Source organism: Pseudophryne corroboree, chromosome 5 (assembly GCF_028390025.1).
Source record: "Pseudophryne corroboree isolate aPseCor3 chromosome 5, aPseCor3.hap2, whole genome shotgun sequence".
NCBI lineage: Eukaryota > Metazoa > Chordata > Amphibia > Anura > Myobatrachidae > Pseudophryne > Pseudophryne corroboree.
The window spans coordinates 11,954,997-11,979,433 of record NC_086448.1 but is presented as its reverse complement, the minus strand read 5'-3'; the positions used below and the strand labels follow the sequence as shown (position 1 = coordinate 11,979,433).

Below are 24,437 nucleotides of genomic sequence, written 5' to 3'. Positions count from 1 at the left end.
GAGCTGGGTTCCTGTAAGGGAAGGGAGCTGGGTTCCTATAAGGGATGGGAGCTTGGCACATGTAAGGAAAGGGAGCTGAGTTCCTGTAAAAGAGGGGAGCTAGGTTCCTGTAATGGAAGGGAGCTGGGTTCCTGTAAGGGAAGGGAGCTGGGTTCCTATAAGGGATGGGAGCTTGGCACATGTAAGGAGAGGGAGCTGGGTTCCTGTAAGGGAGGGGAGCTGGGTTCCTGTAAGGAAAGGGAGCTGGGTTCCTGTAAGGGAGGGAAGTTGGTTTCCTGTAAGGGAAGGGAGCTGGTTTCCTATAAGGGAAGAGAGCTGGGTTCCTGTAAGGGAAGGGAGATGGTTTCCTGTAATGGAAGGGAGCTGGGTTCCTGTAAGGGAGGGAGCTGGGTTCCTGTAAGGGAAGGGAGCTGGGTTCCTGTAAGGGAAGTGAGATGGTTTCCTGTAATGGAAGGGAGCTGGGTTCCTGTAAGGGAAGGGAGCTGGGTTCCTATAAGGGATGGGAGCTTGGCACATGTAAGGAAAGGGAGCTGAGTTCCTGTAAAAGAGGGGAGCTAGGTTCCTGTAATGGAAGGGAGCTGGGTTCCTGTAAGGGAAGGGAGCTGGGTTCCTATAAGGGATGGGAGCTTGGCACATGTAAGGAGAGGGAGCTGGGTTCCTGTAAGGGAGGGGAGCTGGGTTCCTGTAAGGAAAGGGAGCTGGGTTCCTGTAAGGGAGGGAAGTTGGTTTCCTGTAAGGGAAGGGAGCTGGTTTCCTATAAGGGAAGAGAGCTGGGTACATGTAAGGGAAGGGAGATGGTTTCCTGTAAGGGAAGGGAGCTGGGTTCCTGTAAGGAAGGAGAGCTGGGTGCATGTATGGGAAAAAGGGAAGAAAGCTGGGTTCATGTAAGGGAAGGGAGCTGGGTTACTGTAAGGGAGGAGAGCTAGGTGCATGTAAGGGAAAAAGGAAAGAGACCTGGGTTCCTGTAAGGGAAGGGAGCTGGGTTCCTGTAAGGGAAGGGAGATGGTTTCCTGTAATGGAAGGGAGCTGGGTTCCTGTAAGGGAAGGGAGCTGGGTTCCTATAAGGGATGGGAGCTTGGCATATGTAAGGAAAGGGAGCTGGGGTTCTGTACTGGAGGGGAGCTGGGTTCCTGTAATGGAAGGGAGCTGGGTTCCTGTAAGGGAAGGGAGCTGGGTTCCTATAAGGGAAGGGAGCTGGGTTCCTATAAGGGATGGGAGCTTGGCACATGTAAGGAAATGGAGCTGGGTTCCTGTAAGGGAGGGGAGCTGGTTTCCTATAAGGGAAGGGAGCTGGTTTCCTATAAGGGAAGAGAGCTGGGTTCCTGTAAGGAAAGGGAGATGGTTTCCTGTAATGAAAGGGAGCTGGTTTCCTGTAAGGGAGGAGAGCTGGGTGCATGTAAGGGAAGAAGGAAAGAGAGCTGGGTTTCTGTAAGGGAATGGAGGTTGGTTCCTGTAAGGGAAGGGAGCTGGGTTCCTGTAAGGGAAGGGAGCTGGGTTCCTGTAAGGGAGGAGAGCTGGGTGCATGTAAGGGAAAAAGGGAAGAGAGCTGGGTTCCTGTAAGGGAAGGGAGCTGGGTTCCTGTTAAGGAAGGGAGATGGTTTCCTGTAATGGAAGGGAGCTGGTTTCCTGTAAGGGAGGAGAGCTGGGTGCATGTAAGGGAAGAAGGAAAGAGAGCTGGGTTTCTGTAAGGGAATGGAGGTGGGTTCCTGTAAGGGAAGGGAGCTGGGTTCCTGTAAGGGAAGGAAGCTGGTTTCCTGTAAGGGAGGGGAGCTGGGTCCCTATAAGGGAAGGGAGCTGGTTTCCTATAAGGGAAGAGAGCTGGGTTCCTGTAAGGGAAGGGAGATGGTTTCCTGTAATGAAAGGGAGCTGGTTTCCTGTAAGGGAGGAGAGCTGGGTGCATGTAAGGGAAGAAGGAAAGAGAGCTGGGTTTCTGTAAGGGAATGGAGGTGGGTTCCTGTAAGGGAAGGGAGCTGGGTTCCTGTAAGGGAAGGGAGCTGGGTTCCTGTTAAGGAAGGGAGATGGTTTCCTGTAATGGAAGGGAGCTGGGTTCCTGTAAGGGAGGAGAGCTGGGTGCATGTAAGGGAAGAAGGAAAGAGAGCTGGGTTTCTGTAAGGGAATGGAGGTGGGTTCCTGTAAGGGAAGGGAGCTGGGTTCCTGTAAGGGAAGGGAGCTGGGTTCCTGTTAAGGAAGGGAGATGGTTTCCTGTAATGGAAGGGAGCTGGGTTCCTGTAAGGGAGGAGAGCTGGGTGCATGTAAGGGAAGAAGGAAAGAGAGCTGGGTTTCTGTAAGGGAATGGAGGTGGGTTCCTGTAAGGGAAGGGAGCTGGGTTCCTGTAAGGGAAGGGAGCTGGGTTCCTGTAAGGGAGGGGAGCTGGGTTCCTGTAAGGGAAGGGAGCTGGTTTCCTGTAAGGGAAGGGAGCTGGTTTCCTGTAAGGGAAGGGAGCTGGGTTTCCTGTAAGTGAAGGGAGATGGTTTCCTGTAATGAAAGGGAGCTGGTTTCCTGTAAGGGAAGGGAGCTGGGTTCCTATAAGAGAAGAGAGCTAGGTTCCTGCAAGGGTGGGGAGCTGGGCGCCTGTAAGGGAGGGGAGCTGGGCGCCTGTAAGGGAGGAGAGCTGGGTGCATGTAAGGGAAAAAGGGAAGAGAGCTGGGTGTTATGCACACCAGTGCCTGCAGGAAAGTACTGGTGTCAGAACTGTTATGCACTCCAGTGTCTGCAGGAATGTACTGGTGTTTGAACTGTTATGCAAAACAAATGGACTCACAGACAAACTGGGGAATATGACATAACGTACACAGAAGGTAATAGGGTAACAAAATACACACAAAGTGAACAGAGAAGCCCAGAGGCTAAGGAACTGGGTATCTCCCTTGTATTAGAACTGCACAGATGGAAAAAGCAAGATGTTGTGTTTTAATACATAGAGAACCCGAAATGCTGTTGCTAAGGGCAACAGCAAAACCCTAAAGGGTTACCAACGGGTGTGGCAGTAAACTCCTTGGTCAGAGATGGAATGATAGACACAAGGAGAGTCTCCACAATCCTATTTCTCACTTGCAGTGCACAGGTTTTAGCTTACTGCCACTAAACTGACCCCTGACACCTAGCACAGTGAGACAGGATTAGACAGGCAAGTCTTAGAATACAGCCGCAAACTTGCTAAGTTCACAGAGTAGTAACAGAACCCCAGCAAGCTAAACGACTGACTCCAGTCTTACTGCTAGGTCTGGATTGGCAGAGTGTAATACCAAATCCCCAGGCCTATTTGCAGTAAGCAACAAACAAATACAAAGCTACACAGTACTGGCTAACTTTCATGAACTGACTAACCAACAAAGATTCAGCAGCATCTGCTTACCCTGAAAAGAGACCTTATAAAGCAGGTGCTGTCCACGCCCCACTCAGACCTCACAGACTGTGAGCACAAAAACCAGCACCGGATCCCCTGCCGTGCACAGAGCCTATAACCACTGCACAGCAAAAGACCCGAACCGGAGTATCAGCTGCGCTCAGGTTACTCCACTAGCACTTGTCTCCCGGTTGCCATGACGACGTGGCAGCACAGGGCAGGAGACCCTAACACTGGGTTCCTGTAAGGGAAGGGAGCTGGGTTCCTATAAGGGATGGGAGCTTGGCACATGTAAGGAGAGGGAGCTGGGTTCCTGTAAGGGAGGGGAGCTGGATTCCTGTAAGGAAAGGGAGCTGGGTTCCTGTAAGGGAGGGAAGTTGGTTTCCTGTAAGGGAAGGGAGCTGGTTTCCTATAAGGGAAGAGAGCTGGGTTCCTGTAAGGGAAGGGAGATGGTTTCCTGTAATGGAAGGGAGCTGGGTTCCTGTAAGGGAGGGAGCTGGGTTCCTGTAAGGGAGGGAGCTGGGTACATGTAAGGGAAGGGAGATGGTTTCCTGTAAGGGAAGGGAGCTGGGTTCCTGTAAGGGAGGAGAGCTGGGTGCATGTATGGGAAAAAGGGAAGAAAGCTGGGTTCATGTAAGGGAAGGGAGCTGGGTTACTGTAAGGGAGGAGAGCTAGGTACATGTAAGGGAAAAAGGAAAGAGACCTGGGTTCCTGTAAGGGAAGGGAGCTGGGTTCCTGTAAGGGAAGGGAGATGGTTTCCTGTAATGGAAGGGAACTGGGTTCCTGTAAGGGAAGGGAGCTGGGTTCCTATAAGGGATGGGAGCTTGGCATATGTAAGGAAAGGGAGCTGGGGTTCTGTACTGGAGGGGAGCTGGGTTCCTGTAATGGAAGGGAGCTGGGTTCCTGTAAGGGAAGGGAGCTGGGTTCCTATAAGGGAAGGGAGCTGGGTTCCTATAAGGGATGGGAGCTTGGCACGTGTAAGGAAAGGGAGCTGGGTTCCTGTAAGTGAAGGGAGCTGGGTTCCTGTAAGGGAAGGAAGCTGGTTTCCTGTAAGGGAAGGGAGCTGGTTTCCTATAAGGGAAGGGAGCTGGTTTCCTATAAGGGAAGAGAGCTGGGTTCCTGTAAGGGAAGGGAGATGGTTTCCTGTAATGAAAGGGAGCTGGTTTCCTGTAAGGGAGGAGAGCTGGGTGCATGTAAGGGAAGAAGGAAAGAGAGCTGGGTTTCTGTAAGGGAATGGAGGTGGGTTCCTGTAAGGTTAGGGAGCTGGGTTCCTGTAAGGGAAGGGAGCTGGGTTCCTGTAAGGGAGGAGAGCTGGGTGCATGTAAGGGAAAAAGGGAAGGGAGCTGGGTTCCTGTAAGGGAAGGGAGCTGGGTTCCTGTTAAGGAAGGGAGATGGTTTCCTGTAATGGAAGGGAGCTGGGTTCCTGTAAGGGAGGAGAGCTGGGTGCATGTAAGGGAAGAAGGAAAGAGAGCTGGGTTTCTGTAAGGGAATGGAGGTGGGTTCCTGTTAGGGAAGGGAGCTGGGTTCCTGTAAGGGAAGGGAGCTGGGTTCCTGTAAGGGAGGGGAGCTGGGTTCCTGTAAGGGAAGGGAGCTGGTTTCCTGTAAGGGAAGGGAGCTGGTTTCCTGTAAGGGAAGGGAGCTGGGTTTCCTGTAAGTGAAGGGAGCTGGTTTCCTGTAAGGGAAGGGAGCTGGGTTCCTATAAGAGAAGAGAGCTAGGTTCCTGCAAGGGTGGGGAGCTGGGCGCCTGTAAGGGAGGGGAGCTGGGCGCCTGTAAGGGAGGAGAGCTGGGTTCCTGTAAGGGAAGGGAGCTGGGTTCCTGTAAGGGAAGGGAGCTGGTTTCCTGTAAGGGAAGGGAGCTGGGTTCCTATAAGGGAAGAGAGCTAGGTTCCTGTAAAGGAAGGGAGATGGTTTCCTGTAAGGGAGAGGAGCTGGGCGCCTGTAAGGGAGGAGAGCTGGGTGCATGTAAGGGAAAAAGGGAAGAGAGCTGGGTTCCTGTAAGGAAAGGGAGCTGGGTTCCTGTAAGGGAAGGGAGATGGTTTCCTGTAAGGGAAGGGAGCTGACTTCCTGTAAGGGAGGAGAGCTGGGTGCATGTAAGGGAAAAAGGGAAGAGAGCTGGGTTCCTGTAAGGGAAGGGAGCTGGTTTCCTGTAAGGGAAGGGAGCTGGGTTCCTATAAGGGATGGGAGCTTGGCACATGTAAGGAAAAGGGGCTGGGTTCCTGTAAGGAAAGGGAGCTGGGTTCCTGTAAGGGAAGGGAGCTGGGTTCCTATAAGGGATTGGAGCTTGGCACATGTAAGGGAAGGGAGCTGGTTTCCTGTAAGGGAAGGGAGCTGGGTTCCTGTAAGGGAGGAGAGCTGGGTGCCTGTAAGGGAAGGGAGCTGGGTTCCTGTAAGGGAAGGGAGCTGGTTTCCTGTAAGGGAAGGGAGCTGGGTTCCTGTAAGGGAGGAGAGCTGGGTGCCTGTAAGGGGGGCAATCTGGGCGCCTGTAAGGGAGGGGAGCTGGGCGCCTGTAAGGGAGGGGAGCTTTCCATTTATAAATACTGAGGGCCTGATTGTGAGCTGGACACAGAAACGGGCGCGTATTTTGCGCGTGCGTCTTATGCTAATGCCGTGGCTCATTTTGACACAACTGAAGCGCCCACTTGCAGCGACTTGAGACAGTGTATTTGCATCTCTGTGTATCTTTAGACGCCACCATTGGTTGCATCATCGAAGCTTGCACCAGTCCTATTGCAGGTGCAGTTTCTTGGAGTATGATCTCCTGGGTGGATGGCTGTGCATTTTGGGATTAGCGGCTTTCAGCAACATGCGTGAGACATACCCACATATTATGTAGAGTGCAGGGTATTTGCTAGATTATTGCAATGTGTTGGGGGAAAAGTTCTGTGTGATGGCAGTGCATTGCCCGCCCACCCGCTGCTCAGCTGTGGATTCAGTGGCAGGTGGTTCCCAGGGCGTTGTGGAGTAGACCTGCTCAGGTTGCTTGAGGATGGGTGACCAGCCCCTATTCCAGGACGATGGACAATTAATCACCTGGCAGATATTGATGGCAGTAATGGGATAATCAGAGGCAGTTTTTCATCACCAAACTGAGGAGGCCGAGTTACTCAGGAGAACGCACGGGATGGATGAGAACAGTGGAAGGTCCCAAGATACTAGAGATGAGCGCCTGAAATTTTTCGGGTTTTGTGTTTTGGTTTTGGGTTCGGTTCCGCGGCCGTGTTTTGGGTTCGAACGCGTTTTGGCAAAACCTCACCGAATTTTTTTTGTCGGATTCGGGTGTGTTTTGGATTCGGGTGTTTTTTTCAAAAAACACTAAAAAACAGCTTAAATCATAGAATTTGGGGGTCATTTTGATCCCAAAGTATTATTAACCTCAAAAACCATAATTTCCACTCATTTTCAGTCTATTCTGAATACCTCACACCTCACAATATTATTTTTAGTCCTAAAATTTGCACCGAGGTCGCTGTGTGAGTAAGATAAGCGACCCTAGTGGCCGACACAAACACCGGGCCCATCTAGGAGTGGCACTGCAGTGTCACGCAGGATGGCCCTTCCAAAAAACCCTCCCCAAACAGCACATGACGCAAAGAAAAAAAGAGGCGCAATGAGGTAGCTGTGTGAGTAAGATTAGCGACCCTAGTGGCCGACACAAACACCGGGCCCATCTAGGAGTGGCACTGCAGTGTCACGCAGGATGTCCCTTCCAAAAAACCCTCCCCAAACAGCACATGACGCAAAGAAAAAAAGAGGCGCAATGAGGTAGCTGTGTGAGTAAGATAAGCGACCCTAGTGGCCGACACAAACACCGGGCCCATCTAGGAGTGTCACTGCAGTGTCACGCAGGATGTCCCTTCCAAAAAACCCTCCCCAAACAGCACATGACGCAAAGAAAAAAAGAGGCGCAATGAGGTAGCTGTGTGAGTAAGATAAGCGACCCTAGTGGCCGACACAAACACCGGGCCCATCTAGGAGTGGCACTGCAGTGTCACGCAGGATGTCCCTTCCAAAAAACCCTCCCCAAACAGCACATGATGCAAAGAAAAAGAAAAGAAAAAAGAGGTGCAAGATGGAATTGTCCTTGGGCCCTCCCACCCACCCTTATGTTGTATAAACAAAACAGGACATGCACACTTTAACCAACCCATCATTTCAGTGACAGGGTCTGCCACACGACTGTGACTGATATGACGGGTTGGTTTGGACCCCCCCCAAAAAAGAAGCAATTAATCTCTCCTTGCACAAACTGGCTCTACAGAGGCAAGATGTCCACCTCATCATCACCCTCCGATATATCACCGTGTACATCCCCCTCCTCACAGATTATCAATTCGTCCCCACTGGAATCCACCATCTCAGCTCCCTGTGTACTTTGTGGAGGCAATTGCTGCTGGTCAATGTCTCCGCGGAGGAATTGATTATAATTCATTTTAATGAACATCATCTTCTCCACATTTTCTGGATGTAACCTCGTACGCCGATTGCTGACAAGGTGAGCGGCGGCACTAAACACTCTTTCGGAGTACACACTTGTGGGAGGGCAACTTAGGTAGAATAAAGCCAGTTTGTGCAAGGGCCTCCAAATTGCCTCTTTTTCCTGCCAGTATAAGTACGGACTGTGTGACGTGCCTACTTGGATGCGGTCACTCATATAATCCTCCACCATTCTATCAATGTTGAGAGAATCATATGCAGTGACAGTAGACGACATGTCCGTAATCGTTGTCAGGTCCTTCAGTCCGGACCAGATGTCAGCATCAGCAGTCGCTCCAGACTGCCCTGCATCACCGCCAGCGGGTGGGCTCGGAATTCTGAGCCTTTTCCTCGCACCCCCAGTTGCGGGAGAATGTGAAGGAGGAGATGTTGACAGGTCGCGTTCCGCTTGACTTGACAATTTTGTCACCAGCAGGTCTTTCAACCCCAGCAGACTTGTGTCTGCCGGAAAGAGAGATCCAAGGTAGGCTTTAAATCTAGGATCGAGCACGGTGGCCAAAATGTAGTGCTCTGATTTCAACAGATTGACCACCCGTGAATCCTTGTTAAGCGAATTAAGGGCTCCATCCACAAGTCCCACATGCCTAGCGGAATCGCTCCGTGTTAGCTCCTCCTTCAATGTCTCCAGCTTCTTCTGCAAAAGCCTGATGAGGGGAATGACCTGACTCAGGCTGGCAGTGTCTGAACTGACTTCACGTGTGGCAAGTTCAAAGGGCATCAGAACCTTGCACAACGTTGAAATCATTCTCCACTGCGCTTGAGACAGGTGCATTCCACCTACTATATCGTGCTCAATTGTATAGGCTTGAATGGCCTTTTGCTGCTCCTCCAACCTCTGAAGCATATAGAGGGTTGAATTCCACCTCGTTACCACTTCTTGCTTCAGATGATGGCAGGGCAGGTTCAGTAGTTTTTGGTGGTGCTCCAGTCTTCTGTACGTGGTGCCTGTACGCCGAAAGTGTCCCGCAATTCTTCTGGCCACCGACAACATCTCTTGCACGCCCCTGTCGTTTTTTAAAAAATTCTGCACCACCAAATTCAAGGTATGTGCAAAACATGGGACGTGCTGGAATTTGCCCATATTTAATGCACACACAATATTGCTGGCGTTGTCCGATGCCACAAATCCACAGGAGAGTCCAATTGGGGTAAGCCATTCCGCGATGATCTTCCTCAGTTGCCGTAAGAGGTTTTCAGCTGTGTGCGTATTCTGGAAAGCGGTGATACAAAGCGTAGCCTGCCTAGGAAAGAGTTGGCGTTTGCGAGATGCTGCTACTGGTGCCGCCGCTGCTGTTCTTGCGGCGGGAGTCCATACATCTACCCAGTGGGCTGTCACAGTCATATAGTCCTGACCCTGCCCTGCTCCACTTGTCCACATGTCCGTGGTTAAGTGGACATTGGGTACAACTGCATTTTTTAGGACACTGGTGAGTCTTTTTCTGACGTCCGTGTACATTCTCGGTATCGCCTGCCTAGAGAAGTGGAACCTAGATGGTATTTGGTAACGGGGGCACACTGCCTCAATAAATTGTCTAGTTCCCTGTGAACTAACGGCGGATACCGGACGCACGTCTAACACCAACATAGTTGTCAAGGCCTCAGTTATCCGCTTTGCAGCAGGATGACTGCTGTGATATTTCATCTTCCTCGCAAAGGACTGTTGAACAGTCAATTGCTTACTGGAAGTAGTACAAGTGGGCTTACGACTTCCCCTCTGGGATGACCATCGACTCCCAGCAGCAACAACAGCAGCGCCAGCAGCAGTAGGCGTTACACGCAAGGATGCATCGGAGGAATCCCAGGCAGGAGAGGACTCGTCAGAATTGCCAGTGACATGGCCTGCAGGACTATTGGCATTCCTGGGGAAGGAGGAAATTGACACTGAGGGAGTTGGTGGGGTGGTTTGCGTGAGCTTGGTTACAAGAGGAAGGGATTTACTGGTCAGTGGACTGCTTCCGCTGTCACCCAAAGTTTTTGAACTTGTCACTGACTTATTATGAATGCGCTGCAGGTGACGTATAAGGGAGGATGTTCCGAGGTGGTTAACGTCCTTACCCCTACTTATTACAGCTTGACAAAGGGAACACACGGCTTGACACCTGTTGTCCGCATTTCTGGTGAAATACTTCCACACCGAAGAGCTGATTTTTTTGGTATTTTCACCAGGCATGTCAACGGCCATATTCCTACCACGGACAACAGGTGTCTCCCCGGGTGCCTGACTTAAACAAACCACCTCACCATCAGAATCCTCCTGGTCAATTTCCTCCCCAGCGCCAGCAACACCCATATCCTCCTCATCCTGGTGTACTTCAACACTGACATCTTCAATCTGACTATCAGGAACTGGACTGCGGGTGCTCCTTCCATCACTTGCAGGGGGCGTGCAAATGGTGGAAGGCGCATGCTCTTCACGTCCAGTGTTGGGAAGGTCAGGCATCGCAACCGACACAATTGGAGTCGGACTCTCTATGTGGATTTGGGATTTCGAAGAACGCACAGTTCTTTGCGGTGCTACTGCTTTTGCCAGCTTTAGTCTTTTCATTTTTCTAGCGAGAGGCTGAGTGCTTCCATCCTCATGTGAAGCTGAACCACTAGCCATGAACATAGGCCAGGGCCTCAGCCGTTCCTTGCCACTCCGTGTGGTAAATGGCATATTGGCAAGTTTACGCTTCTCCTCCGACAATTTTATTTTAGGTTTTGGAGTCCTTTTTTTACTGATATTTGGTGTTTTGGATTTGACATGCTCTGTACTATGACATTGGGCATCGGCCTTGGCAGACGACGTTGCTGGCATTTCATCGTCTCGGCCATGACTAGTGGCAGCAGCTTCAGCACGAGGTGGAAGTGGATCTTGATCTTTCCCTAATTTTGGAACCTCAACATTTTTGTTCTCCATATTTTAATAGGCACAACTAAAAGGCACCTCAGGTAAACAATGGAGATGGATGGATTGGATACTAGTATACAATTATGGACGGGCTGCCGAGTGCCGACACAGAGGTAGCCACAGCCGTGAACTACCGCACTGTACTGTGTCTGCTGCTAATATATAGACTGGTTGATAAAGAGATAGTATACTCGTAACTAGTATGTATGTATAAAGAAAGAAAAAAAAACCACGGTTAGGTGGTATATACAATTATGGACGGGCTGCCGAGTGCCGACACAGAGGTAGCCACAGCCGTGAACTACCGCACTGTACTGTGTCTGCTGCTAATATATAGACTGGTTGATAAAGAGATAGTATACTCGTAACTAGTATGTATGTATAAAGAAAGAAAAAAAAACCACGGTTAGGTGGTATATACAATTATGGACGGGCTGCCGAGTGCCGACACAGAGGTAGCAACAGCCGTGAACTACCGCACTGTACTGTGTCTGCTGCTAATATATAGACTGGTTGATAAAGAGATAGTATACTCGTAACTAGTATGTATGTATAAAGAAAGAAAAAAAACCACGGTTAGGTGGTATATACAATTATGGACGGGCTGCCGAGTGCCGACACAGAGGTAGCCACAGCCGTGAACTACCGCACTGTACTGTGTCTGCTGCTAATATATAGACTGGTTGATAAAGAGATAGTATACTCGTAACTAGTATGTATGTATAAAGAAAGAAAAAAAAACCACGGTTAGGTGGTATATACAATTATGGACGGGCTGCCGAGTGCCGACACAGAGGTAGCCACAGCCGTGAACTACCGCACTGTACTGTGTCTGCTGCTAATATAGACTGGTTGATAAAGAGATAGTATACTCGTAACTAGTATGACTATAAAGAAAAGAAAAAAAACCACGGTTAGGTGGTATATACAATTATGGACGGGCTGCCGAGTGCCGACACAGAGGTAGCCACAGCCGTGAACTACCGCACTGTACTGTGTCTGCTGCTAATATATAGACTGGTTGATAAAGAGATAGTATACTCGTAACTAGTATGTATGTATAAAGAAAGAAAAAAAAACCACGGTTAGGTGGTATATACAATTATGGACGGGCTGCCGAGTGCCGACACAGAGGTAGCCACAGCCGTGAACTACCGCACTGTACTGTGTCTGCTGCTAATATAGACTGGTTGATAAAGAGATAGTATACTCGTAACTAGTATGTATGTATAAAGAAAGAAAAAAAAACCACGGTTAGGTGGTATATACAATTATGGACGGGCTGCCGAGTGCCGACACAGAGGTAGCCACAGCCGTGAACTACCGCACTGTACTGTGTCTGCTGCTAATATAGACTGGTTGATAAAGAGATAGTATACTCGTAACTAGTATGACTATAAAGAAAGAAAAAAAAAACACGGTTAGGTGGTATATACAATTATGGACGGGCTGCCGAGTGCCGACACAGAGGTAGCCACAGCCGTGAACTACCGCACTGTACTGTGTCTGCTGCTAATATAGACTGGTTGATAAAGAGATAGTATACTACTAATATTATATATACTGGTGGTCAGGTCACTGGTCACTAGTCACACTGGCAGTGGCACTCCTGCAGCAAAAGTGTGCACTGTTTAATTTTAATATAATATTATGTACTCCTGGCTCCTGCTATAACCTATAACTGGCACTGCAGTGCTCCCCAGTCTCCCCCACAATTATAAGCTGTGTGAGCTGAGCACAGTCAGATATATATATACATTGATGCAGCACACTGGGCTGAGCAGTGCACACAGATATGGTATGTGACTGAGTCACTGTGTGTATCGTTTTTTTCAGGCAGAGAACGGATATATTAAATAAAACAAACAACTGCACTGTCTGGTGGTCACTGTGGTCGTCAGTCACTAAACTCTGCACTCTCTTCTACAGTATCACAGCCTCAGGTCAATCTCTCTCTCTCTCTCTCTCTCAACCCTAATCTAAATGGAGAGGACGCCAGCCACGTCCTCTCCCTATCAATCTCAATGCACGTGTGAAAATGGCGGCGACGCGCGGCTCCTTATATAGAATCCGAGTCTCGCGAGAATCCGACAGCGTCATGATGACGTTCGGGCGCGCTCGGGTTAACCGAGCAAGGCGGGAGGATCCGAGTCTGCTCGGACCCGTGAAAAAAACATGAAGTTCGTGCGGGTTCGGATTCAGAGAAACCGAACCCGCTCATCTCTACAAGATACCGTAGTCTAATCACTGTTGGAACTTGGAGGCCAAGCAAATGAGAATGAGAGGGTGATCACCATCTATAAGAGGCACGATGAGCGGGCACCATCAGCCGTGATACCCATAGAAACGTCAGCTGCTGGACCCACTATGCCAGATTTCAGGAGACTGATGGACATTTAAAAGTTTTTTAAATGACTTGCAAACTCCATAATTTGCCTAAGCCGGAATGGGTCAGCACCGAGGGGTTTACTTACAAAAGGCCGATTTCCATAGAATCCAGACTAATAAAAAACACACATTTACTCTGCGCTCATCACCTGCTGAGGATCTGGTCGCTGTCCGAGTTTATAGGAGAGATAAGTAAGCTCAGTAGTACACAGCCAGGGTACATTACCCAGCACATACACCCTCTCTATACACAACACCCGCAGCTCTCCAGCCGGTGCCCCTGGGTTATAACTAGAGATGAGCGGGTTCGGTTTCTCTGAAACCGAACCCGCACGAACTTCATGTTTTTTTCACGGGTCCGAGCAGACTCGGATCCTCCCGCCTTGCTCGGTTAACCCGAGCGCGCCCGAACGTCATCATGACGCTGTCGGATTCTCGCGAGACTCGGATTCTATATAAGGAGCCGCGCGTCGCCGCCATTTTCACACGTGCATTGAGATTGATAGGGAGAGGACGTGGCTGGCGTCCTCTCCATTAGAAATTAGATTAGAAGAGAGAGAGAGATTGTGCAGAGTCAGACAGAGTTTACCACAGTGACCAGTGCAGTTGTTGTTAGTTAACTTTTATTTATTTTAATATATATCCGTTCTCTGCTATATCCGTTCTCTGCCTGAAAAAAAACGATACACAGCAGCAGCCAGTCACACAGTGTGACTCAGTCTGTGTGCACTCAGCTCAGCCCAGTGTGCTGCACATCAATGTATAAAAGGCAAAGCTTATAATAATTGTGGGGGAGACTGGGGAGCACTGCAGGTTGTTATAGCAGGAGCCCCCAGGAGTACATAATATTATATTAATTTAAAATTAAACAGTGCACACTTTTGCTGCAGGAGTGCCACTGCCAGTGTGACTAGTGGTGACCAGTGCCTGACCACCAGTATAGTAGTATATTGTTGTATGTATTGTATACTATCTCTTTATCAACCAGTCTATATTAGCAGCAGACACAGTACAGTGCGGTAGTTCACGGCTGTGGCTACCTCTGTGTCGGCAGTCGGAACTCGGCAGGCAGTCCGTCCATCCATAATTGTATTACAATATATACCACCTAACCGTGGTATTTTTTTTTCTTTCTTTATACCGTCATAGTGTCATACTAGTTGTTACGAGTATACTACTATCTCTTTATCAACCAGTGTACAGTGCGGTAGTTCACGGCTGTGGCTACCTCTGTGTCGGCAGTCGGCAGGCAGTCCGTCCATCCATAATTGTATTATTATTATAATATATACCACCTAACCGTGGTTTTTTTTCCATTCTTTATACCGTCGTCATAGTGTCATACTAGTTGTTACGAGTATACTACTATCTCTTTATCAACCAGTGTACAGTGCGGTAGTTCACGGCTGTGGCTACCTCTGTGTCGGCAGTCGGCAGGCAGTCCGTCCATCCATAATTGTATTATAATATATACCACCTAACCGTGGTTTTTTTTTCATTCTTTATACCGTCATAGTGTCATACTAGTTGTTACGAGTATACTACTATCTCTTTATCAACCAGTGTACAGTGCGGTAGTTCACGGCTGTGGCTACCTCTGTGTCGGCAGTCGGCAGGCAGTCCGTCCATCCATAATTGTATTATTATTATAATATATACCACCTAACCGTGGTTTTTTTTTCATTCTTTATACCGTCGTCATAGTGTCATACTAGTTGTTACGAGTATACTACTATCTCTTTATCAACCAGTGTACAGTGCGGTAGTTCACGGCTGTGGCTACCTCTGTGTCGGCAGTCGGCAGGCAGTCCGTCCATCCATAATTGTATTATTATTATAATATATACCACCTAACCGTGGTTTTTTTTCCATTCTTTATACCGTCGTCATAGTGTCATACTAGTTGTTACGAGTATACTACTATCTCTTTATCAACCAGTGTACAGTGCGGTAGTTCACGGCTGTGGCTACCTCTGTGTCGGCAGTCGGCAGGCAGTCCGTCCATCCATAATTGTATTATTATTATAATATATACCACCTAACCGTGGTTTTTTTTTCACTCTTTATACCGTCGTCATAGTGTCATACTAGTTGTTACGAGTATACTACTATCTCTTTATCAACCAGTGTACAGTGCGGTAGTTCACGGCTGTGGCTACCTCTGTGTCGGCAGTCGGCAGGCAGTCCGTCCATCCATAATTGTATTATTATTATAATATATACCACCTAACCGTGGTTTTTTTTCCATTCTTTATACCGTCGTCATAGTGTCATACTAGTTGTTACGAGTATACTACTATCTCTTTATCAACCAGTGTACAGTGCGGTAGTTCACGGCTGTGGCTACCTCTGTGTCGGCAGTCGGCAGGCAGTCCGTCCATCCATAATTGTATTATTATTATAATATATACCACCTAACCGTGTTTTTTTTTCCATTCTTTATACCGTCGTCATAGTGTCATACTAGTTGTTACGAGTATACTACTATCTCTTTATCAACCAGTGTACAGTGCGGTAGTTCACGGCTGTGGCTACCTCTGTGTCGGCAGTCGGCAGGCAGTCCGTCCATCCATAATTGTATTATTATTATAATATATACCACCTAACCGTGGTTTTTTTTCCATTCTTTATACCGTCGTCATAGTGTCATACTAGTTGTTACGAGTATACTACTATCTCTTTATCAACCAGTGTACAGTGCGGTAGTTCACGGCTGTGGCTACCTCTGTGTCGGCAGTCGGCAGGCAGTCCGTCCATCCATAATTGTATTATTATTATAATATATACCACCTAACCGTGGTTTTTTTTCCATTCTTTATACCGTCGTCATAGTGTCATACTAGTTGTTACGAGTATACTACTATCTCTTTATCAACCAGTGTACAGTGCGGTAGTTCACGGCTGTGGCTACCTCTGTGTCGGCAGTCGGCAGGCAGTCCGTCCATCCATAATTGTATTATTATTATAATATATACCACCTAACCGTGGTTTTTTTTTCATTCTTTATACCGTCGTCATAGTGTCATACTAGTTGTTACGAGTATACTACTATCTCTTTATCAACCAGTGTACAGTGCGGTAGTTCACGGCTGTGGCTACCTCTGTGTCGGCAGTCGGCAGGCAGTCCGTCCATCCATAATTGTATTATTATTATAATATATACCACCTAACCGTGGTTTTTTTTCCATTCTTTATACCGTCGTCATAGTGTCATACTAGTTGTTACGAGTATACTACTATCTCTTTATCAACCAGTGTACAGTGCGGTAGTTCACGGCTGTGGCTACCTCTGTGTCGGCACTCGGCAGGCAGTCCGTCCATCCATAATTGTATTATAATATATACCACCTAACCGTGGTTTTTTTTTCATTCTTTATACCGTCATAGTGTCATACTAGTTGTTACGAGTATACTACTATCTCTTTATCAACCAGTGTACAGTGCGGTAGTTCACGGCTGTGGCTACCTCTGTGTCGGCAGTCGGCAGGCAGTCCGTCCATCCATAATTGTATTATTATTATAATATATACCACCTAACCGTGGTTTTTTTTTCATTCTTTATACCGTCGTCATAGTGTCATACTAGTTGTTACGAGTATACTACTATCTCTTTATCAACCAGTGTACAGTGCGGTAGTTCACGGCTGTGGCTACCTCTGTGTCGGCAGTCGGCAGGCAGTCCGTCCATCCATAATTGTATTATTATTATAATATATACCACCTAACCGTGGTTTTTTTTCCATTCTTTATACCGTCGTCATAGTGTCATACTAGTTGTTACGAGTATACTACTATCTCTTTATCAACCAGTGTACAGTGCGGTAGTTCACGGCTGTGGCTACCTCTGTGTCGGCAGTCGGCAGGCAGTCCGTCCATCCATAATTGTATTATTATTATAATATATACCACCTAACCGTGGTTTTTTTATACCACCTAACCGTGGCAGTCCGTCCATAATTGTATACTAGTAAACTATCCAATCCATCCATCTCCATTGTTTACCTGAGGTGCCTTTTAGTTCTGCCTATAAAATATGGAGAACAAAAAAGTTGAGGTTCCAAAATTAGGGAAAGATCAAGATCCACTTCCACCTCGTGCTGAAGCTGCTGCCACTAGTCATGGCCGAGACGATGAAATGCCAGCAACGTCGTCTGCCAAGGCCGATGCCCAATGTCATAGTACAGAGCATGTCAAATCCAAAACACCAAATATCAGAAAAAAAAGGACTCCAAAACCTAAAATAAAATTGTCGGAGGAGAAGCGTAAACTTGCCAATATGCCATTTACCACACGGAGTGGCAAGGAACGGCTGAGGCCCTGGCCTATGTTCATGGCTAGTGGTTCAGCTTCACATGAGGATGGAAGCACTCAGCCTCTCGCTAGAAAACTGAAAAGACTCAAGCTGGCAAAAGCACCGCAAAGAACTGTGCGTTCTTTGAAATCCCAAATCCACAAGGAGAGTCCAATTGTGTCGTTTGCGATGCCTGACCTTCCCAACACTGGACGTGAAGAGCATGCGCCTTCCACTATTTGCATGCCCCCTGCAAGTGCTGGAAGGAGCACCCGCAGTCCAGTTCCTGATAGTCAGATTGAAGATGTCAGTGTTGAAGTACACCAGGATGAGGAGGATATGGGTGTTGCTGGCGCTGGGGAGGAAATTGACCAGGAGGATTCTGATGGTGAGGTGGTTTGTTTAAGTCAGGCACCCGGGGAGACACCTGTTGTCCGTGGGAGGAATATGGCCGTTGACATGCCAGGTGAAAATACCAAAAAAATCAGCTCTTCGGTGTGGAGGTATTTCACCAGAAATGCGGACAACAGGTGTCAAGCCGTGTGTTCCCTTTGTCAAGCTGTAATAAGTAGGGGTAAGGACGTTAACCACCTCGGAACATCCTCCCTTATACGTCACCTGCAGCGCATTCATAATAAGTCAGTGACAAGTTCAAAAACTTTGGGTGACAGCGGAAGCAGTCCACTGACCAGTAAATCCCTTCCTCTTGTAACCAAGCTCACGCAAACCACCCCACCAACTCCCTCAGTGTCAATTTCCTCCTTCCCCAGGAATGCCAATAGTCCTGCAGGCCATGTCACTGGCAAGTCTGACGAGTCCTTTCCTGCCTGGGATTCCTCCGATGCATCCTTGCGTGTAACGCCTACTGCTGCTGGCGCTGCTGTTGTTGCCGCTGGGAGTCGATGGTCATCCCAGAGGGGAAGTCGTAAGCCCACTTGTACTACTTCCAGTAAGCAATTGACTGTTCAACAGTCCTTTGCGAGGAAGATGAAATATCACAGCAGTCATCCTACTGCAAAGCGGATAACTGAGTCCTTGACAACTATGTTGGTGTTAGACGTGCGTCCGGTATCCGCCGTTAGTTCACAGGGAACTAGACAATTTATTGAGGCAGTGTGCCCCCGTTACCAAATACCATCTAGGTTCCACTTCTCTAGGCAGGCGATACCGAGAATGTACACGGACGTCAGAAAAAGACTCACCAGTGTCCTAAAAAATGCAGTTGTACCCAATGTCCACTTAACCACGGACATGTGGACAAGTGGAGCAGGGCAGGGTCAGGACTATATGACTGTGACAGCCCACTGGGTAGATGTATGGACTCCCGCCGCAAGAACAGCAGCGGCGGCACCAGTAGCAGCATCTCGCAAACGCCAACTCTTTCCTAGGCAGGCTACGCTTTGTATCACCGCTTTCCAGAATACGCACACAGCTGAAAACCTCTTACGGCAACTGAGGAAGATCATCGCGGAATGGCTTACCCCAATTGGACTCTCCTGTGGATTTGTGGCATCGGACAACGCCAGCAATATTGTGTGTGCATTAAATATGGGCAAATTCCAGCACGTCCCATGTTTTGCACATACCTTGAATTTGGTGGTGCAGAATTTTTTAAAAAACGACAGGGGCGTGCAAGAGATGCTGTCGGTGGCCAGAAAAATTGCGGGACACTTTCGGCGTACAGGCACCACGTACAGAAGACTGGAGCACCACCAAAAACTACTGAACCTGCCCTGCCATCATCTGAAGCAAGAAGTGGTAACGAGGTGGAATTCAACCCTCTATATGCTTCAGAGGTTGGAGGAGCAGCAAAAGGCCATTCAAGCCTATACAATTGAGCACGATATAGGAGATGGAATGCACCTGTCTCAAGTGCAGTGGAGAATGATTTCAACGTTGTGCAAGGTTCTGATGCCCTTTGAACTTGCCACACGTGAAGTCAGTTCAGACACTGCCAGCCTGAGTCAGGTCATTCCCCTCATCAGGCTTTTGCAGAAGAAGCTGGAGGCATTGAAGAAGGAGCTAACACGGAGCGATTCCGCTAGGCATGTGGGACTTGTGGATGCAGCCCTTAATTCGCTTAACAAGGATTCACGGGTGGTCAATCTGTTGAAATCAGAGCACTACATTTTGGCCACCGTGCTCGATCCTAGATTTAAAGCCTACCTTGGATCTCTCTTTCCGGCAGACACAGGTCTGCTGGGGTTGAAAGACCTGCTGGTGACAAAATTGTCAAGTCAAGCGGAACGCGACCTGTCAACATCTCCTCCTTCACATTCTCCCGCAACTGGGGGTGCGAGGAAAAGGCTCAGAATTCCGAGCCCACCCGCTGGCGGTGATGCAGGGCAGTCTGGAGCGACTGCTGATGCTGACATCTGGTCCGGACTGAAGGACCTGACAACGATTACGGACATGTCGTCTACTGTCACTGCATATGATTCTCTCAACATTGATAGAATGGTGGAGGATTATATGAGTGACCGCATCCAAGTAGGCACGTCACACAGTCCGTACTTATACTGGCAGGAAAAAGAGGCAATTTGGAGGCCCTTGCACAAACTGGCTTTATTCTACCTAAGTTGCCCTCCCACAAGTGTGTACTCCGAAAGAGTGTTTAGTGCCGCCGCTCACCTTGTCAGCAATCGGCGTACGAGGTTACATCCAGAAAATGTGGAGAAGATGATGTTCATTAAAATGAATTATAATCAATTCCTCCGCGGAGACATTGACCAGCAGCAATTGCCTCCACAAAGTACACAGGGAGCTGAGATGGTGGATTCCAGTGGGGACGAATTGATAATCTGTGAGGAGGGGGATGTACACGGTGATATATCGGAGGGTGAAGATGAGGTGGACATCTTGCCTCTGTAGAGCCAGTTTGTGCAAGGAGAGATTAATTGCTTCTTTTTTGGGGGGGGTCCAAACCAACCCGTCATATCAGTCACAGTCGTGTGGCAGACCCTGTCACTGAAATGATGGGTTGGTTAAAGTGTGCATGTCCTGTTTTGTTTATACAACATAAGGGTGGGTGGGAGGGCCCAAGGATAATTCCATCTTGCACCTCTTTTTTCTTTTCTTTTTCTTTGCATCATGTGCTGATTGGGGAGGGTTTTTTGGAAGGGACATCCTGCGTGACACTGCAGTGCCACTCCTAGATGGGCCCGGTGTTTGTGTCGGCCACTAGGGTCGCTAATCTTACTCACACAGCTACCTCATTGCGCCTCTTTTTTTCTTTGCGTCATGTGCTGTTTGGGGATGGTTTTTTGGAAGGGACATCCTGCGTGACACTGCAGTGCCACTCCTAGATGTGCCCGGTGTTTGTGTCGGCCACTAGGGTCGCTAATCTTACTCACACAGTCAGCTACCTCATTGCGCCTCTTTTTTTCATTGCGTCATGTGCTGTTTGGGGAGGGTTTTTTGGAAGGGCCATCCTGCGTGACACTGCAGTGCCACTCCTAGATGGGCCCGGTGTTTGTGTCGGCCACTAGGGTCGCTAATCTTACTCACACAGCTACCTCATTGCGCCTCTTTTTTTCTTTGCGTCATGTGCTGTTTAGGGAGGGTTTTTTGGAAGGGCCATCCTGCGTGACACTGCAGTGCCACTCCTAGATGGGCCCGGTGTTTGTGTCGGCCACTAGGGTCGCTAATCTTACTCACACAGCTACCTCATTGCGCCTCTTTTTTTCTTTGCGTCATGTGCTGTTTGGGGAGGGTTTTTTGGAAGGGACATCCTGCGTGACACTGCAGTGCCACTCCTAGATGGGCCCGGTGTTTGTGTCGGCCACTAGGGTCGCTTATCTTACTCACACAGCGACCTCTGTGCAAATTTTAGGACTAAAAATAATATTGTGAGGTGTGATGTGTTCAGAATAGGCTGAAAATGAGTGTAAATTATGTTTTTTGAGGTTAATAATACTTTGGGATCAAAATTACCCCCAAATTCTATGATTTAAGCTGTTTTTTAGGGTTTTTTGAAAAAAACACCCGAATCCAAAACACACCCGAATCCGACAAAAATAATTCGGTGAGGTTTTGCCAAAACGCGTTCGAACCCAAAACACGGCCGCGGAACCGAACCCAAAACCAAAACACAAAACCCGAAAAATTTCAGGCGCTCATCTCTAGTTATAACCCCTTCCGGCAGCTGCCATGTAACAAGATACTGTACCTGCGCCAGCCTGACAGCAGTCTCTGGGATCTGGATACTGGGAAAGGCGTACAGCGCTCCGTGGATGGGGTTACATCGGAATCCTGGGGCGCTATTCAGTATCTCCTCTGTCAGATGAGCCTTCTCTGCCAGGTTATTCAGAAGGTCCCGCTTCTCCTGGGGAGTAATACGGAGACATTAGCCTGATGTATGCTTCCCCTGGGGAGTAACACAGAGACATTAGCCCGATGTATGCTTCTCCTGGGGAGTAACACGGAGACATTAGTCTGATGTATGCTTCCCCTGGGGAGTAACACGGAGACATTAGCCTGATGTATGCTTCTCCTGGGGAGTAACACGGAGACATTAGCCTGATGTATGCTTCCCCTGGGGAGTAACACGGAGACATTAGCCTGATGTATGCTTCCCCTGGGGAGTAACACGGAGACATTAGCCTGATGTATGCTTCTCCTGGGGAGTAACACGGAGACATTAGCCTGATGTATGCTTCTACTGGGGAGTAACACGGAGACATTAGCCTGATGTAGGCTTCTCCTGGGGAGTAACACGGAGACATTAGTCTGATGTGTGCTTCCCCTGGGGCGTAACACGGAGACATTAGCCTGATGTATGCTTCTACTGGGGAGTAACACGGAGACATTAGCCTGATGTGTGCTTCCCCTGGGGAGTAACACAGAGACATTAGCCTGATGTATGCTTTCCTTGGGGAGTAACACGGAGACATTAGCCTGATGTATGCTTCCCCTGGGGAGTAACACGGAGACATTAGCCTGATGTATGCTTCTCCTGTGGAGTAACACGGAGACATAAGCCTGATGTATGCTTCTCCTGGGGAGTAACACAGAGACATTAGCCTGATGTATGCTTCTCCTGGGGAGTAAAACGGAGACATTAGCCTGATGTATGCTTCTCCTGGGGAGTAACACGGAGACATTAGCCTGATGTATGATTCTCCTGGGGAGTAACACAGAGACATTAGCCTGATGTATGCTTCTCCTGGGGAGTAACACGGAGACATTAGCCTGATGTATGATTCTCCTGGGGAGTAACACAGAGACATTAGCCTGATGTATGCTTCCCCTGGGGAGTAACACGGAGACATTAGCCTGATGTATACTTCTCCTGGGGAGTAACACGGAGACATTAGCCTGATGTATGATTCTCCTGGGGAGTAACACAGAGACATTAGCCTGATGTATGCTTCTCCTGGGGAGTAACACGGAGACATTAGCCTGATGTATGCTTCCCCTGGGGAGTAACACGGAGACATTAGCCTGATGTATGCTTCCCCTGGGGAGTAACACGGAGACATTAGCCTGATGTATGCTTTCCCTGGGGAGTAACATGGAGACATTAGCCTGATATATGCTTCTCCTGGGGAGTAACACAGAGACATTAGCCTGATGTATGCTTCTCCTGGGGAGTAACACGGAGACATTAGCCTGATGTATGATTCTCTTGGGGAGTAACACGGAGACATTAGCCTGATGTATGCTTCTCCTGGGGAGTAACACGGAGACATTAGCCTGATGTATGCTTCTCCTGGGGAGTAACACGGAGACATTAGCCTGATGTATGCTTTCCCTGGGGAGTGACACGGAGACATTAGCCTGATGTATGCTTCTCCTGGGGAGTTACACGGAGACATTAGCCTGATGTATGATTCTCCTGGGGAGTAACACGGAGACATTAGCCTGATGTATGCTTCTCCTGGGGAGTAACACGGAGACATTAGCCTGATGATTGATTCTCCTGGGGAGTAACAGGGAGACATTAACCTGATGTATGCTTTCCCTGGGGAGTAACACGGAGACATTAGCCTGATGTATGCTTCCCCTGGGGAGTAATACGGAGACATTAGCCTGATGTATGCTTCCTCTGGGGAATAACACGGAGACATTAGCCTGATGTATACTTCTCCTGGGGAGTAACACAGAGACATTAGCCTGATGTATGCTTCCCCTGGGGAGTAACACGGAGACATTAGCCTGATGTATGATTCTCCTGGGGAGTAACAGGGAGACATTAGCCTGATGTATGCTTCCCCTGAGGAGTAACACGGAGACATTAGCCTGATGTATGCTTCTCCTGGGGAGTAACACAGAGACATTAGCCTGATGTATGCTTCCCCTGGGGAGTAACACGGAGACATTAGCCTGATGTATGATTCCCCTGGGGAGTAACACGGAGACATTAGCCTGATGTATGCTTCCCCTGGGGAGTAACACGGAGACATTTGCCTGATGTATTCTTCCCCTGGGGAGTAACACGGAGACATTAGCCTGATGTATGCTTCTCCTGGGGAGTAACACAGAGACATTAGCCTGATGTATGCATCCCCTGGGGAGTAACACGGAGACATTAGCCTGATGTATGCTTCCCCTGGGGAGTAACATGGAGATATTAGCCTGATGTATGCTTCCCCTGAGGAGTAACACGGAGACATTAGCCTGATGTATGATTCCCCTGGGGAGTAACACGGAGACATTAGCCTGATGTATGCTTCTCCTGGGGAGTAACACAGAGACATTAGCCTGATGTATGATTCCCCTGGGGAGTAACACGGAGACATTAGCCTGATGTATGCTTCCCCTGAGGAGTAACACGGAGACAATAGCCTGATGTATGATTCCCCTGGGGAGTAACACGGAGACATTAGCCTGATGTATGCTTCTCCTGGGGAGTAACACAGAGACATTAGCCTGATGTATGCTTCCCCTGGGGAGTAACACGGAGACATTAGCCTGATGTGTGCTTCCCCTGGGGAGTAACACGGAGACATTAGCCTGATGTATGCTTCTCCTGGGGAGTAACACGGAGACATTAGCCTGATGTAGGCTTCTCCTGGGGAGTAACACGG

The 24,437-nt window shown here is 48.7% G+C and overlaps 1 protein-coding gene across 1 annotated transcript in view; it reads right to left on the bottom strand.

Annotated features, from left to right (window-relative positions):
- Positions 1 to 24,437, bottom strand: part of LOC134927087 (alanine aminotransferase 2-like) — a 259,669-nt gene that overhangs the window by 22,036 nt on the left and 213,196 nt on the right. Inside the window, exon 9 of the mRNA XM_063921093.1 lies at positions 21,578 to 21,733. Coding sequence (XP_063777163.1) covers positions 21,578 to 21,733 — 156 coding nt within the window. The remainder of the gene's footprint in view (positions 1 to 21,577; positions 21,734 to 24,437) is intronic.